Source organism: Nicotiana tabacum, chromosome 15, assembly GCF_000715075.1.
Source record: "Nicotiana tabacum cultivar K326 chromosome 15, ASM71507v2, whole genome shotgun sequence".
Taxonomy (NCBI): domain Eukaryota; kingdom Viridiplantae; phylum Streptophyta; class Magnoliopsida; order Solanales; family Solanaceae; genus Nicotiana; species Nicotiana tabacum.
Window position 1 is genome coordinate 132,883,737 of NC_134094.1, and position 13,024 is coordinate 132,896,760.

At 34.8% G+C, this 13,024-nt stretch overlaps 1 protein-coding gene across 1 annotated transcript; it reads right to left on the reverse strand.

Annotated features, from left to right (window-relative positions):
- Positions 1-1,676: 1,676 nt before the first annotated feature.
- On the reverse strand, positions 1,677-12,436 carry LOC107832711 (epoxide hydrolase 1). The gene is made up of 4 exons (XM_016660576.2): positions 11,961-12,436; positions 10,521-10,798; positions 9,486-9,718; positions 1,677-2,149 (listed from the first exon to the last, which is right to left on the reverse strand). Exons 1-4 carry the CDS (start codon positions 12,160-12,162, stop codon positions 1,891-1,893), a joined length of 972 nt encoding a protein of 323 aa, XP_016516062.1. The 5' UTR covers positions 12,163-12,436; the 3' UTR covers positions 1,677-1,890.
- Positions 12,437-13,024: the final 588 nt, after the last annotated feature.

Here is a 13,024-nt window from a genome sequence, read left to right on the forward strand (position 1 = left end):
GACTAAAAATTCCAGCAGTTGTTTAAGTCCAAATTTCGATTCCTTAACCTTCTGAAACTCACTCGAGGCCCCCGGTACCTCAACCAAATACACCAACCAGTCCTAAAATATCATACGAATTTAGTCGAAACCTTAAATCACATCAAACAACACTAAACTCACGAATCTTACCCCAATTCAAGCTTAAGGAATTTAAGAATTTTCAACTTCTACATTCGATGCCGAAACCTATCAAATCAATTCCGATTGACCTCAAATTTAACGGATCTATAAAAAATTTCAGAACTAGATTCCGACCTCGATATCAAAAAGTTAACAACCCGGTTAAACTTCCAAACTTAAATTCCTATTTTAGCCATTTCAAGCCTAATTTAACTACGGACTTCCAAATAAAATTTCGGACACGCTCCTAAATCCAAAATCACCATACGGAGCTGCTGGAATCATCAAAACTCTATCATGGGGTCGTTTACACATGAGTCGACATCCGGTCACTATTTCAACTTAAACTTTAAACCTTGGAACTAAATATTCCAATTCATTCCAAAACCTCACCGGACCCGAACTAATCACCCTGGCGCGTCACATAACAATTCTAAAGCATAAATTTAGCAGTAAATGGGGGAACAGGATTGTAATACTCAAAATGACCGGTCGGGTCGTTACACTCACTCAAAATATATATATGTGTGTGTGTGTGTGTGTGTGTGTGTGTGTGTGTGTGTATAGTGAAACTCATCAAGTGGCTGCCATAATTCAACTACGGAATTTACAGATATATATTTGATAGTCGCAAAAGTAATATATATATATATATATATATATATATATATATATATATATATATATATATATATATATATATATATTTGTATATATATATATACACACACAAAAAGTATACAAAAATATACATTGTTTTGGCTATTATTTCAAGAATGATTATACAGTATTATTTTTACGAAACTACTAGTCATTTTCTGGTAGAAAAATGACACCAGGTAGCCACTCTAAAGGCTTCTATTTAGGAATTAGTTAGTGCGTCCTGAGTTTCAGTTTTTCAGTTCAAAATTTTAGGACAAAAAATGTCTTACATTTTTCTGAAGTTAGGTTTTTTAGTTTAAAATTCATGACAAAATAAATACTGGCTAATCTCTAAATAGCATCCCTGAGAATGGCTATCTACACACTTGCCCCTCGTTTCTGGGCTTGCGTAAAGCTATTCGTTACTGGGCTGCCAATTGAACGATATTTGTGTCTTGGAAAAAAGAATTGGCATCTTTACACAAATAGCCAGTCGGGTTTACTATTTAGTTTTCATAGCCGGTATACATAAATTATGCACAAATCATACACGATTATATACATATTATACATGAATTATATATATTATATATCTAATAATAATTTTTAGTTTAAGCGGTTAGATGAGCAGCTATTTTAAATTAATTCTTCGAACGAGTTCTACTCATAGTGCATGTCCCCAGCTTGTTAACATTAATAGTCAATTCATTCAAACTTTCATCAACTAACTTGTAGCAAAGCCTATTTTCTACGTGTTTAACATGAAAAACTTTGTCACTAAAAAGAACAGTAAGGGAATGCCAAACGTTATATATGTGTATTCTTGAAAAATAACATGTATACATAGAATAAACCGATAGCGCTTGAAAATAATCCAAAGAAATTGAAATAAAAAGTAACCTTTTAAAACCACATAGTCTAGACACAGTTACAAGCCGAGTTGTGATAGGCCGGCACTACTTGCATAAAATCTTACATATGCCACTGCGGTCTGATATTGCATAAGCAAAGTAAAGGAACAAACGGAGCATCTCCCATAAGTCATTATATCCCCAAAATCAAACTTAAAAGGGTTAAACTTAAACTTTAAGCAGATGAAGAAAAACCATGGAAAAAGGCATAAATATGTTTGTTAATTTCATCAGGCTTTTCTTGTTGGAGGAAATGGCCAACATTTTCTAATATAACCACTTCTTCTAGCAAAGGTACATCTTTTTTCATCCCACCTTTGTGTACATAGTCTTTGACTCCTGGGGCATTGTAAGTTAAGTCCAAATCTCCCACAATAAATTTTACTGGTACTTTCACTTTTGCACCAGTCCATGCTGCTGTCAATTCCCAATTTCTGCAATTCAAAACCAAATAAACTATTTTTTTATTAAAGCACCCAAAACAAAACCGCTTGTAAATAGCTCAGATAATTTAAACAAATGCGAGAGAAGTTCTTGAATTTAACTCCAATCTCTCTATTTCTAGTCCTATCATAACTTTTACAGTCTCCGTCTGAAACTGGATTGAGCTCAATCCATAAACCTAGAAAGTCAACATCGCTGATACCATTTTATAGTTTTTCTATAGAAAGTATCGGCAAAACTCGTATAATGTAGTTGTTGTTAATGCTAAAGTAACGAATTTTCTTGAATCTAACCCCAATCTCTCTATTTCTAGCCCCGTGGGTTCGTATCATAACCTTTGCAGTCTCCGCCTGAAACTGGATTGAGCTCAATCATAAACCTAGTAAGTCAACGTCGCTTATACCTTTTTACAGTTTCTCTATAGATAGGTATCGGCAGAACTCACGTAATGTAGTTGTTGTAAATGCTAAAGTAACGAATTTTCTTGTACAGAAAAATTGTTATTCAATCCATTCATGACGTCAAATAAAGACGGATATGAATGTATTTATTATGTTTGAAAATTCACTCTCAACTATATGGAGTGTCTAAAATATTTGTCAGAATATCCATAATAGTGTCATTGTTAGATTATAATATCCAGTCGAAGTAATATTAACTCCCCTCAAAATGAGAAGTTTCAAACATACTATTTAGCTAAGATATGAATTAACTATACATGGTAGAAACCTGAAAATGGTTATTATATGAATAAGGAAGAAGAATTAACTTATTCAGTCACCCACTCAACCGCTTAAACTAAACATAATCGATGGATATATAATATATGTATAATTCATGTATAATAATCTTATCTAACAAATATTCATGCATATATATATCGACTAAAAAGGGCAGCCCGATGCACTAAGCTCCCGCTATGCGCGGGGTTCGGGAAAAGGTCGGACCACAAGGGTCTATTCTATGCAGCCTTACCTTGTATTTCTGCAAGAGGCTGTTTCCATGGCTCGAACCCGTGACCTCCTGGTCATATGGCAACAATTTTACCAATTACGCCAAGACTATAATTCATGTATAATAAGTGCATAATTGTGTATATGTATACCGATTAAAAAGGGAAACTGATAATCGGCTTAAAATATGCATATTTTGATGTATATTACCTCGCATTGTGCTCTCGTCTGGTAGATTTTGGATGTATAATATAAGGATTTGTGCTAATTTGTGATATTTCTATGTGTAGGAATCATTCGGATGTGATTTGGGACGAAAATGCGCGAATTGGAGTGAAAATGGGAAGAAAAGGCGAAATGGCCCAGTTGAGCGCCACAGGCAGTGTGGGGCACTACCTGTGGAGCACAAAACAGAATGTTGAAAAGTTGAGGGCCATGGCTAGCCCCCCACGCTGCCCTGGACGCTCAAAACGCGAACATGTCCTATTTCGACCGGGACTCGGTTATTTTGACTCCAAGACACCCCTAACTCATATAAAAGCCAACATAAACCTATTTTGGAGGGGAGAGAACGTTTTTGTGAGGAAAACACAAGCATAGAGCCGTCGTGGAGGCCGGGTTTCATCTTTTCTTCCACAAAATTTAGTAATTTTTATATTTCTTTATATAATTTGTTGTTTGGCTACCATGTTTATTCGAATTATTGATTTTGATTTCTTGATTTGTCGTATTAGTTTATTTATTCAATCTCGCACTTAATTATTTGATTGCTTGATCACCAATTGAATACTATCTACGAATCTAGAATTGAACTCGAAAGTGGGAATTCTATATTGCATATAGGATTGAGTAGAGCAAGTTCTTGAACCTGAGCATCGGGGAACGAATTCGCGATTAGCATAGACATATACCTAATTGCCTTGCTTGGTTGATTTACACGAACTATAAATGCGTTCTTGTCGGTTCTAATTCCATATACATATAGGCGTTAGGTTAGCTTGAATATGCGAGTAAGAACTCGACAGATTCTTATGAGCAATATTAACCCTGTTAACCAATAAACTAGATAAATTAGTTAGTCAATTCAATTGAAGAATACAATAGGAATGTTAGATAGCCCATAACCTAGATCGTTTTCATCACATTGATAATATAAAATTTTGCTCTTCCTATGTTTAAAGTTCATTAGTTATTTTCTTTTTAGTTTAATTACTTTAGCATCACTACTTTTGGGTTTAATCCTTGTTTAAATAATTAGGATCGTCTAATTTAGTTAACAGTTAATCACAAGTTCTCATGGGTTCGATATCTAACTTTTAGTCACTTTATTACTTGACGACCGCGTATACTTGCGTGTGCGTTTGGCCGCAACAAGTTTTTTGCGTCGTTGCCGAGGACTTAGAAATTAGCTATTTTTCTAGATTAGACATTGTTTTATATCTATTCATGTTTTTTTTATTTAGTTTAGTTAGTATTTTCTTTATTTATTTTAACATGGCATCTTGAAATGAAATTTATTCGAATGATGGTTATTCTTATTTTGATGATCCTTGTCCATATTGTGGAGGACCCCACTGGTGGAAAAATTATCAGAATGTTCCCGGAGCGAGTTGTGCGCATAATCTCAATCCTTTGAGTGGAATATTTATAATATGTGTGGTGGTCAAGATGGCCAGTGGGATGGTTGTCCTAATTCTTTTCATCCTTCTCTAAGCCCTTATTATGATCTTTCTAATGATGTTTGTGAGTTTGATAGGGGCAATGAAGTGTAGGAGATGGAACCGGATGCATATATTAGGAATATTTTGAGGCAAATAACAGAGCAACAGGATGAACTCAAAAAAGATATGAAAAGAATGAGGGCATCAATCACAAGAATGAAGGCCAATCTGGAAGAATTAAATAAAGAGAGCGAGTACGAGCAAGAGGAAAATATTGAAAAAGAGGAGATTTTGAGTCAAACTTAGCTGGTAGAACAAGCTGAAATATTGGAAATATATGAGGCTCAACGTGAGAAAATTACATATGGGATGAAAGACTTAATAGAAGGAAGAGCTGAACTCGGGCAAGAGTTTGAAAATGTCGGCACTGATATTCATGACTTGGGAGCTCAATTGATTGCAAAGGTTGATGCGTCTAACGCCCAACAAAATAGTTATGAGTTGTGTGTAGCTGAAAAGAAGCTTATACGCCAAATTGAGGAACTAAAAATGGAGAGTAAATCATTCGGCCATAATTGTATTGATGATGTCCGTGTTAAGGAAAGCACTCTAGAGTCGTGTAAGGAAGTAGATAATATTATATTTGAAAACTCTAGTGTGTATACATATGAGGATGTAAAGAGTAATACAATTCTAGAGTTAGGGTGTATCGGTCCTCATTCCATACATTTTTCAACATTGTGTTTGGATGATGACATGGAAATCAAGTCATCTGAGCCTTTGGAGGAGCCAATGGACGAGGAACGGGGTGCTTATATTCTTGAATTCGCCGTGCCAGAGAGACAGAATTACATACCTCATCTGAAGGCCAAGAAGTGTAAAACGCGCTATTGGTTGCTTGGCCCAATTAAATTTGTCTCACCGCCCAAAGAGCATAGCAGAAAACTTGAAATTAATTAGGGTATAATTCATAAGTTCAAGGTGGAGAAAAAAGTGGTTCACGTCGTGCCGCGACGTTAAACTAGGCATTTGTTAGGAGGCACCCCATATTTACTTCTTTCTTTTATTTTTATCTATTTTCGTTTATTTTAATTTTCTATCTTTGTAGTATCGTTTTTATTTTGTAGGATTATGAGCATAGAAGAAAAACCATTGGAAGTGTGCAAATATGAGTCAGATGGTTGGAACTAGTGTGAGGTACCTGCACAAAGGACCACCCGGTGGAGAAGTCTGAGTACTTCGTGAGCTGCTATTGCTTCGGTCTTTGGCCTCACAGGGAGTTTCTTGTTCACCCTTGTTATTTTTGCGATATTAGTGCATTGGGGACATTGCACTCTTTTAAGTGGGGGTGAAAGATTCTATGTGGTTTATATAGTATTATATTAGTATATTGTTAGTTTTTTCTCATTTTATTGTTAGCTAGCTTCTTATATTTTTTAATGCATAGTTAGTAGAATTAATGGTGTAGTATAGAGTAGTAGTTTTAGTAACTTAATTTAAAAATAAATTAAAAAATCGAAAAATAAAGTAGAAAATTTGTACTTTTCCCGATGATGGATCTCCTCGAAAACTTTCTTGAGGGATTAAAGTCAAAAAAAATTGAAAAATAGAAAAAAAAATCCAAAAATATGACTTTTTATTATGTTATTTTTTTAGGTAGTAATAATCCCCCGTGGTTTTTCTTTGTGCCTCGATTCTTTTTCATGGGATGTAGTTTGAACCGAGTCATAATATTAATTTTTTTAGAGTAGAGTAGGATTTAGGAAATAAATGGAGGAAGAAATATGATATTCCTAGGCGCCTTGACTTGTTTGATAGTAGCATATTAGGCTTTAGCATGTGTAGTATCTTCCCTATGATTTGAAATTATTGATGATGTCTTGCTTGATTGTATTGCATGTCTTGTGACGCCTACGTCTCATTTATTTGACCATTGTTCACTTTGTGCTTAATGATTAATATCTCGTGGCTCCGTGAATACTTGCATTTGTTGAGAGTCAGAATGAGACCGTCCTTAGTGAGTCATGTGCCATGTGTGGTGAGATTTTTGTATAGTCCATGTTATTGTGCTTGTGTCTAGAACTCGCCCGGTATGTGAGTTGAAGCGAAATTTTAGGTGATGCTCGGTTTCAGAAATGATTTTAGGCTTTCTTTGATTTTTTTGAGCTTAATTGCTTATCACAAATAAAATCTATCCCTAGTTAAACATTTTAAGCCTATAGACTTTTATTTGGCACCCACGTTACAAGCCTATACCTTTTTTTAATTTTTAATTGACATTGTTTTGATCTGTTTACCTCTTAAAGCACTTTAATTGTAAAATGAGCGCTAAACGAAGTAAGAAGGGACAAAGTGTGGGGTGACTTTTGAGTGGAACTAATGAAAGAAAGAATGTTGCACTTATTTGGTAAAATAATACACCACTAGCGAAAATTGAAAATGAAAAAAGAATCTGAAAAAAGAGAAAGAAAAATTTAGATTAATAACTTGATATCTTATTCTTGCTAGTGGAGTGTAAATTATGATAGTGCTTAAAGAATGAGGGAACATTGTTAGGAGTGATTTTAGTTGTGAAATTGAAGTTGGGATTGAAGAATATGCGCTCAAAGTAATTATGTGATGTGTTAAAGTGCTTAGGAAAGTGAACTACTATTCCTAAATATATCATACCCGTCTCTTGGCCCACATTACAACCATGAAAAAGTCCTAATTAATTTTAGATCGAGCGAGCCTACATTAGTAGAGATTTATATTAAGGGCAAGCTTATGGTATCAATTACATGCATGTGATTTCTTTTGTGAGAGTGAGCGATTTTCTTTGATATATGTGAGCATGAGATTCGAATGTGTGGATTGATTTTACTCTCTTTGCTTTTGTTGTGAGGGCACATAGTTTCACGAGGGATAGGTAACATTATTAGGCTTCTCAAGGATGTTGGGTATTCAAGCCATGAGTGCATTGTGACATTGAGTCGGTTTTTGAGGCTAGGATTGTTGTAAGCATAATGTCTTTGTTTGAATATTTTTGAAGAATGGCATAAGCAAAGGGAAGTTTATGTGATTGCATATGCTAGAGTTTAATTGTTGCTATCAACCATGGTCATCGGTGTAGAGTGCTCAAAGATAGAGTTATTTGTTGGTTGACTCGAGAAAGAGCAACGTTTAAGTTTGAGGTGTTGATATTCGGCTTAAAGTATGCATATTTTGATGTATATTGCCTCACATTATGCTCATGTCTAGTAGATTTCGGATATATAATATAATGATTTGTGCCAATTTGTGGTATTTCTATGTGTAGGAATCATTCGGATGTGATTTGGGACGAAAATGCGCGAATTGGAGCGAAAATGAAAAGAAAAGGCGAAATGACCCAATTGAGCGCCACAGGCAGTGTGGGCGCTACCTGTGGCGCACAAAACAGAATGTTGAAAAGTTGAGGTCCAGGGCCAGCGCCCCACGCTGCCCTGGACGCTCAAAACGCGAATATGTCCTATTTCGACTGGGACTCGGTTATTTCGACCCCAAGACGCCCCCAACTCATATAAAAAGCCAACATAAACCTATTTTGGAGGGGAGAGGACATTTTTGTGAGGAAAACACAAGCATAGAGCCGTCGTGGAGGCCGGGTTTCATCTTTTCTTCCACCAAACTTAGTAATTTTTATATTTTTCTTTGTATAATTTGTTGTTTGGCTACCATGTCTATGTGGAGCTAAACTTCACGTTCCAAGGTTGTGGTTCTTTCATGAATATTGTTATTCGAATTGTTGATTTTGATTTCTTGATTTATCGTATTAGTTTATTTATTCAATACTGCACTTAATTATTTGATTGTTTGATCACTAATTGAATACTATCTACGAATCTAGAATTGAACTCGAAAGTGAGAATTCTAGATTGCATATAGGATTGAGTAGAGCAAGTTCTTGAACCTGGGCATCGGGGAACGGATTTGCGGTTATGATAGACATATACCTAATTGCCTTGCTTGGTTGATTTACAGGAATTATAAATGCGTTCTTGTTAGTTCTAATTCCATAGACATATAGGTGTTAGGTTAGCTTGAATAGGCGAGTAAGAACTTGACAGATTCTTTTGAGCAATATTAATCATGTTAACCAATAAACTAGATAAATTAGTTAGTCAATTCAATTGAAGAATACAATAAAAATGTTAGATAGTCCATAACCCTAGATCGTTTTCATCACATTGATAATATAAAAATCTGCTCTTCCTCTGTTTAAAGTTCATTAGTTATTTCTTTTTAGTTTAATTACTTTAGCATCACTTCTTTTGCGTTTAATCCTTGTTTAGATAATTAGGATAGTCTAATTTAGTTAATAGTTAATCATAAGTCGTTGTGGGTTCGATATCCGACTTTTAGTCACTTTATTACTTGACGACCGCGTATACTTGCGTGTGCATTTGGCTGCAACAGAAATCTGGTGCACTAAGCTCCCGCTATGCGCGGGGTTCGCGGAAGGGCCAGATCGCAAAGGTCTATTGTACGCAGCATTACCATGTATTTCTGCAATAGTCTATTTTCACAGCTCGAACTCGTGAGCTGATCACATGGCAGCAACTTTACCATTTACGCCAAGGCTCGCCTTCTATAATAAGTGTATAACTGTGTATAATTTATGTCTACCGACTAGAAAAAATAAATAATTCGACCGGCTATTTATGTAAAGATAAGAAGGTGGAATAACTTACAAGTCAATTGCTCTGTAATAATTCACTCCTCCAGTGAAGCCAGCTTTTTCATATTTGCTAGCAACATAATCAACTTCTTTTTCTGGTAGCCAAGACGGCAAAATTACAGGACTGTCATCAAATAACTTACTCTTAGGCAAGTATAAGGGTCCAGGGTTACGATAACTCAAGAAATTTTCCAATACTTTCTTGGTGCCTATTTTTGCAAACTCTGCCTCTATTTCTCCGGGCTCCTAAATAAAATAAACAATATGAATATTTAGAGTCATTGAATTTAAGTTAAATAAAATGGAAAATGTAAAGAACCTTTACGCTGTTGATGTACTTTAATATGCCAAAGAGAAAATTAAATAAATTCAAAAGAAAAGAGGAGGGAAGCAAAGGGAAAGATTGCTTCTATTCTCCAAACTCGTAGATTTTTTCCCCTTTTTTCCCTTTGCTTTAAGCATGTAGCTCAATGGTGGACTAATTTGGATTTGCACCCAGAAAATATACTATGAGTTTCTATGATCTTAGATGAAACACAATATAGTACTCTTCATTTGTGTGTGTCTGGACGAATATCATAGGCCGATATTCGGTTCAATTTAACCTAATATTTTTTACACGAAACATAGATATATATGTAAAAAATCACTAGGATTTCAAAAAATATATAACGGGTTTAGCAATGAGAACATAAAGGTTGAATCGATTAAATTTAAATTTGTTTCATCTTTAGATAGATGTAGTATGTCCAAGGAAGGAGAGGCGGAGGCAGGATTTAAAGCTTATGGGTTCAGGATTCTTATTCTTTTAAGTTACTGAGTTATAAATTAATAATCTATGCATATTCAATGAATTTATAAAACAAATATAGGGTTTTGACCAAAGCTAATAGGTTCGACCGAATCGTAGCCAAAGGGCTGATATCGTCCCTGCAAGGAAACAGATGTACGCACTGCTTATTTAAATCTTAAATCCGTCTCTATTTGCATGTCAAAAAATTAACATGAAATAATGAAACATAAAAAGAATGAAGGAAGCAAAGAGAACCTGAAATCTAACAACATAATAGTCTTCTCCATAAACAGCACGCAGTGTTTCAAGTGGCTTTCTCTTAGGATTCCTAGGAGAAAATGCCACACTCAAATTAACCAAAGCCTTGACTTTGTCTGGCCTAAACAAACACAAAGCCCAGGCAATAATTGCACCCCAATCATGCCCTACAGCAAACACCTTCTCTTCCTTAGGTGCAATGGTATTCAAAAGTTCCACCAAGTCACCCACAACTTGTAAGCTTGTGAACTTACTCGGGTCATGTTTCAATACTCCTGTCATAGGCAGATTCAGAATTCAAATTAAATAAATTCAATATTTTAAACTTCTCGAAATTATGACTTGGAAACTTACTAGTAATATTTAAGAAATGGGTAAACAGAAATACTCGATACTAATATTTTATCCTCTTTTATACTTTGGATCATTTATTCCCTTGCTAATAACAAATCTTGTATCGCATTTGTCCTTGATCTTAACAGAGCTATAGCATTGATGGGTGGATCCAGTATGTCAAAATACTTCGGAAAAATGGTCCCCTATCTACTTCTGATATGATATAGAATTATCCTTCGTTATACTTCGATTAGGGTCCAAGCTAGTGCTCCATTAGGCTCAAGGACAAATAGTACAATTTGATCTAACTTGCAATCATATGAATGATCCCAATGTATAATAAAGAGTAAACTCAAAATATTCCGTACAACGGAAGGCCCTCTTATCTACTTTTCATATGGTTTAGAATTACCCTTCGTTATACTTCAGTTAGGGTCCATGTTGCTCCATTAATTAGGCTCAAGACACAAATACAATTCTATATGACAGACAAGAATATGAATAACACCAAAGTATAATGAAGATTAAAATTAAGATATGTTGTACGATAAAAGGTCCCCTGTCTACTTCTGATATAATTTAGAATTATCCTTCGTTATACTTCGGTTAGGGTTCATGTCGGAACTCCGTTAATTAGGCTCAAGGACAAATACAATTTCGTATGACAGCAAGCAGGGGCGGAGCTACCCTTTCAATCCGGGTTCGGCTGAATTCAATAATTTTTGTCCAAACTCTATATTTATCTTAAAAGGTCATTGAATTATGTTAAATTGTCAATTTAGAACTCACTAACTTAAAAGAATTTGAATATTGAACCCTTAAGTTTCAAATTCTGACTCCGCCTCTGACGGCAAGGATATAACTGACCCCGAAGTATAATAAAAGGACAGCTCGATGTACTAAGCTCCCGGTATGCGCGGGATCTGGGAAAGGGCCGGACCACAAGGGTCTATTATGTGCAGTCTTACCCTCCATTTCTGCAAGAGGCTGTTTTCACGGCTTGAACTCGTGACCTCCTGATCACATGGCAGCAACTTTATCAGTTACGCCATGACTCCCTTTCCGAAGTATAATAAAGAGCAAAATTAAGATATTTCATACCTGTGGTATCTCCAAAGCCACGTAGGTCAGGAGCGACAGCACGATAACCATGTTTAGCCACGAAAGAAATTTGGTGCCTCCACGAATACCATAATTCAGGGAAGCCATGAATGAAGAGAATTACAGGACCTTGACCTGCTTCTACAACGTGCATGTTTATGCCATTCACTGGCACTATTTTGTGCTCAAAACAATCCTCCATTTCTGAGTTTTCTCACGGGAAAAAGAAAGCACGAATCTATTACAATCTTTAGAAGAGAATAAAGGAGGAATAAAAACGTTGGTTTTTCGTTCTGTCCTTAGACCTATGATATGATATGATCAAGCTGATATCTAGTGTGGAAAGAGATTTTTTGTGTTGAGAATGTTCAGTATTCTTCTAAAGGAGGAATAAAAACGTTGATTTTTCGTTCTGTCCTGACCTATGATATGATCAAGTTGATATTTAGTGTGGAAAGAGATTTTTTGTGTTGACAATGTTCAATATTTTTGATCTATCGGGCTATATTTGTACACTTCAGAAACGTTAAAGGAGTATTATCACTTTTATTTTAGCTGGCGTCAGAAATTATTTATATTCAATAGCCGAAAAAGTACATAAAATTTATATAATTTTTATATATAATATATATAATACATATATATATATATATATATATATATATATATATATATATATATATATATATATATATTTTACTATTATTTTAAAAGCGACTATATAATGTCATTTTCCCGGAGGATAAATAGTACTATTAGAAAATAGAAATATTCGTCTTAATCTGCCCATGTGCTTCACGTATATTCGTCTTAATCTGCCCATGTGCTTCACGTACGATTCTATCTTCGTGATTTTTCTCTATTTTCCATAGGTAGTTATAACAGTGACCCTTTTTCTAGGATTATCTTTCTATTTTGATATATTTTTCACTAATTGTACGTCAATTTAATTGTTTTTTGGAGTCAAATCAGTTTTTATTACTTTATTTTTAATTTAAATATATGTATTTAAGACTTCAACCGAAAGTACTAATATAAGTAAAGTTCAAATATATTAGTTTTAA

What these genes read in the sequence shown, in the direction of transcription:
- LOC107832711 (XM_016660576.2), bottom strand. Translation starts at nt 12,162, where the DNA reads ATGGAGGATTGTTTTGAGCACAAAATAGTGCCAGTGAATGGCATAAAC. An exon ending in ATTATGTTGTTAGATTTCAG is followed by an intron (nt 9,719 to 10,520) that starts GTTCTCTTTGCT and finishes TATTTTATTTAG; the next exon opens with GAGCCCGGAGAAATAGAGGC. An exon ending in TATTACAGAGCAATTGACTT is followed by an intron (nt 2,150 to 9,485) that starts GTAAGTTATTCC and finishes TTTGAATTGCAG; the next exon opens with AAATTGGGAATTGACAGCAG.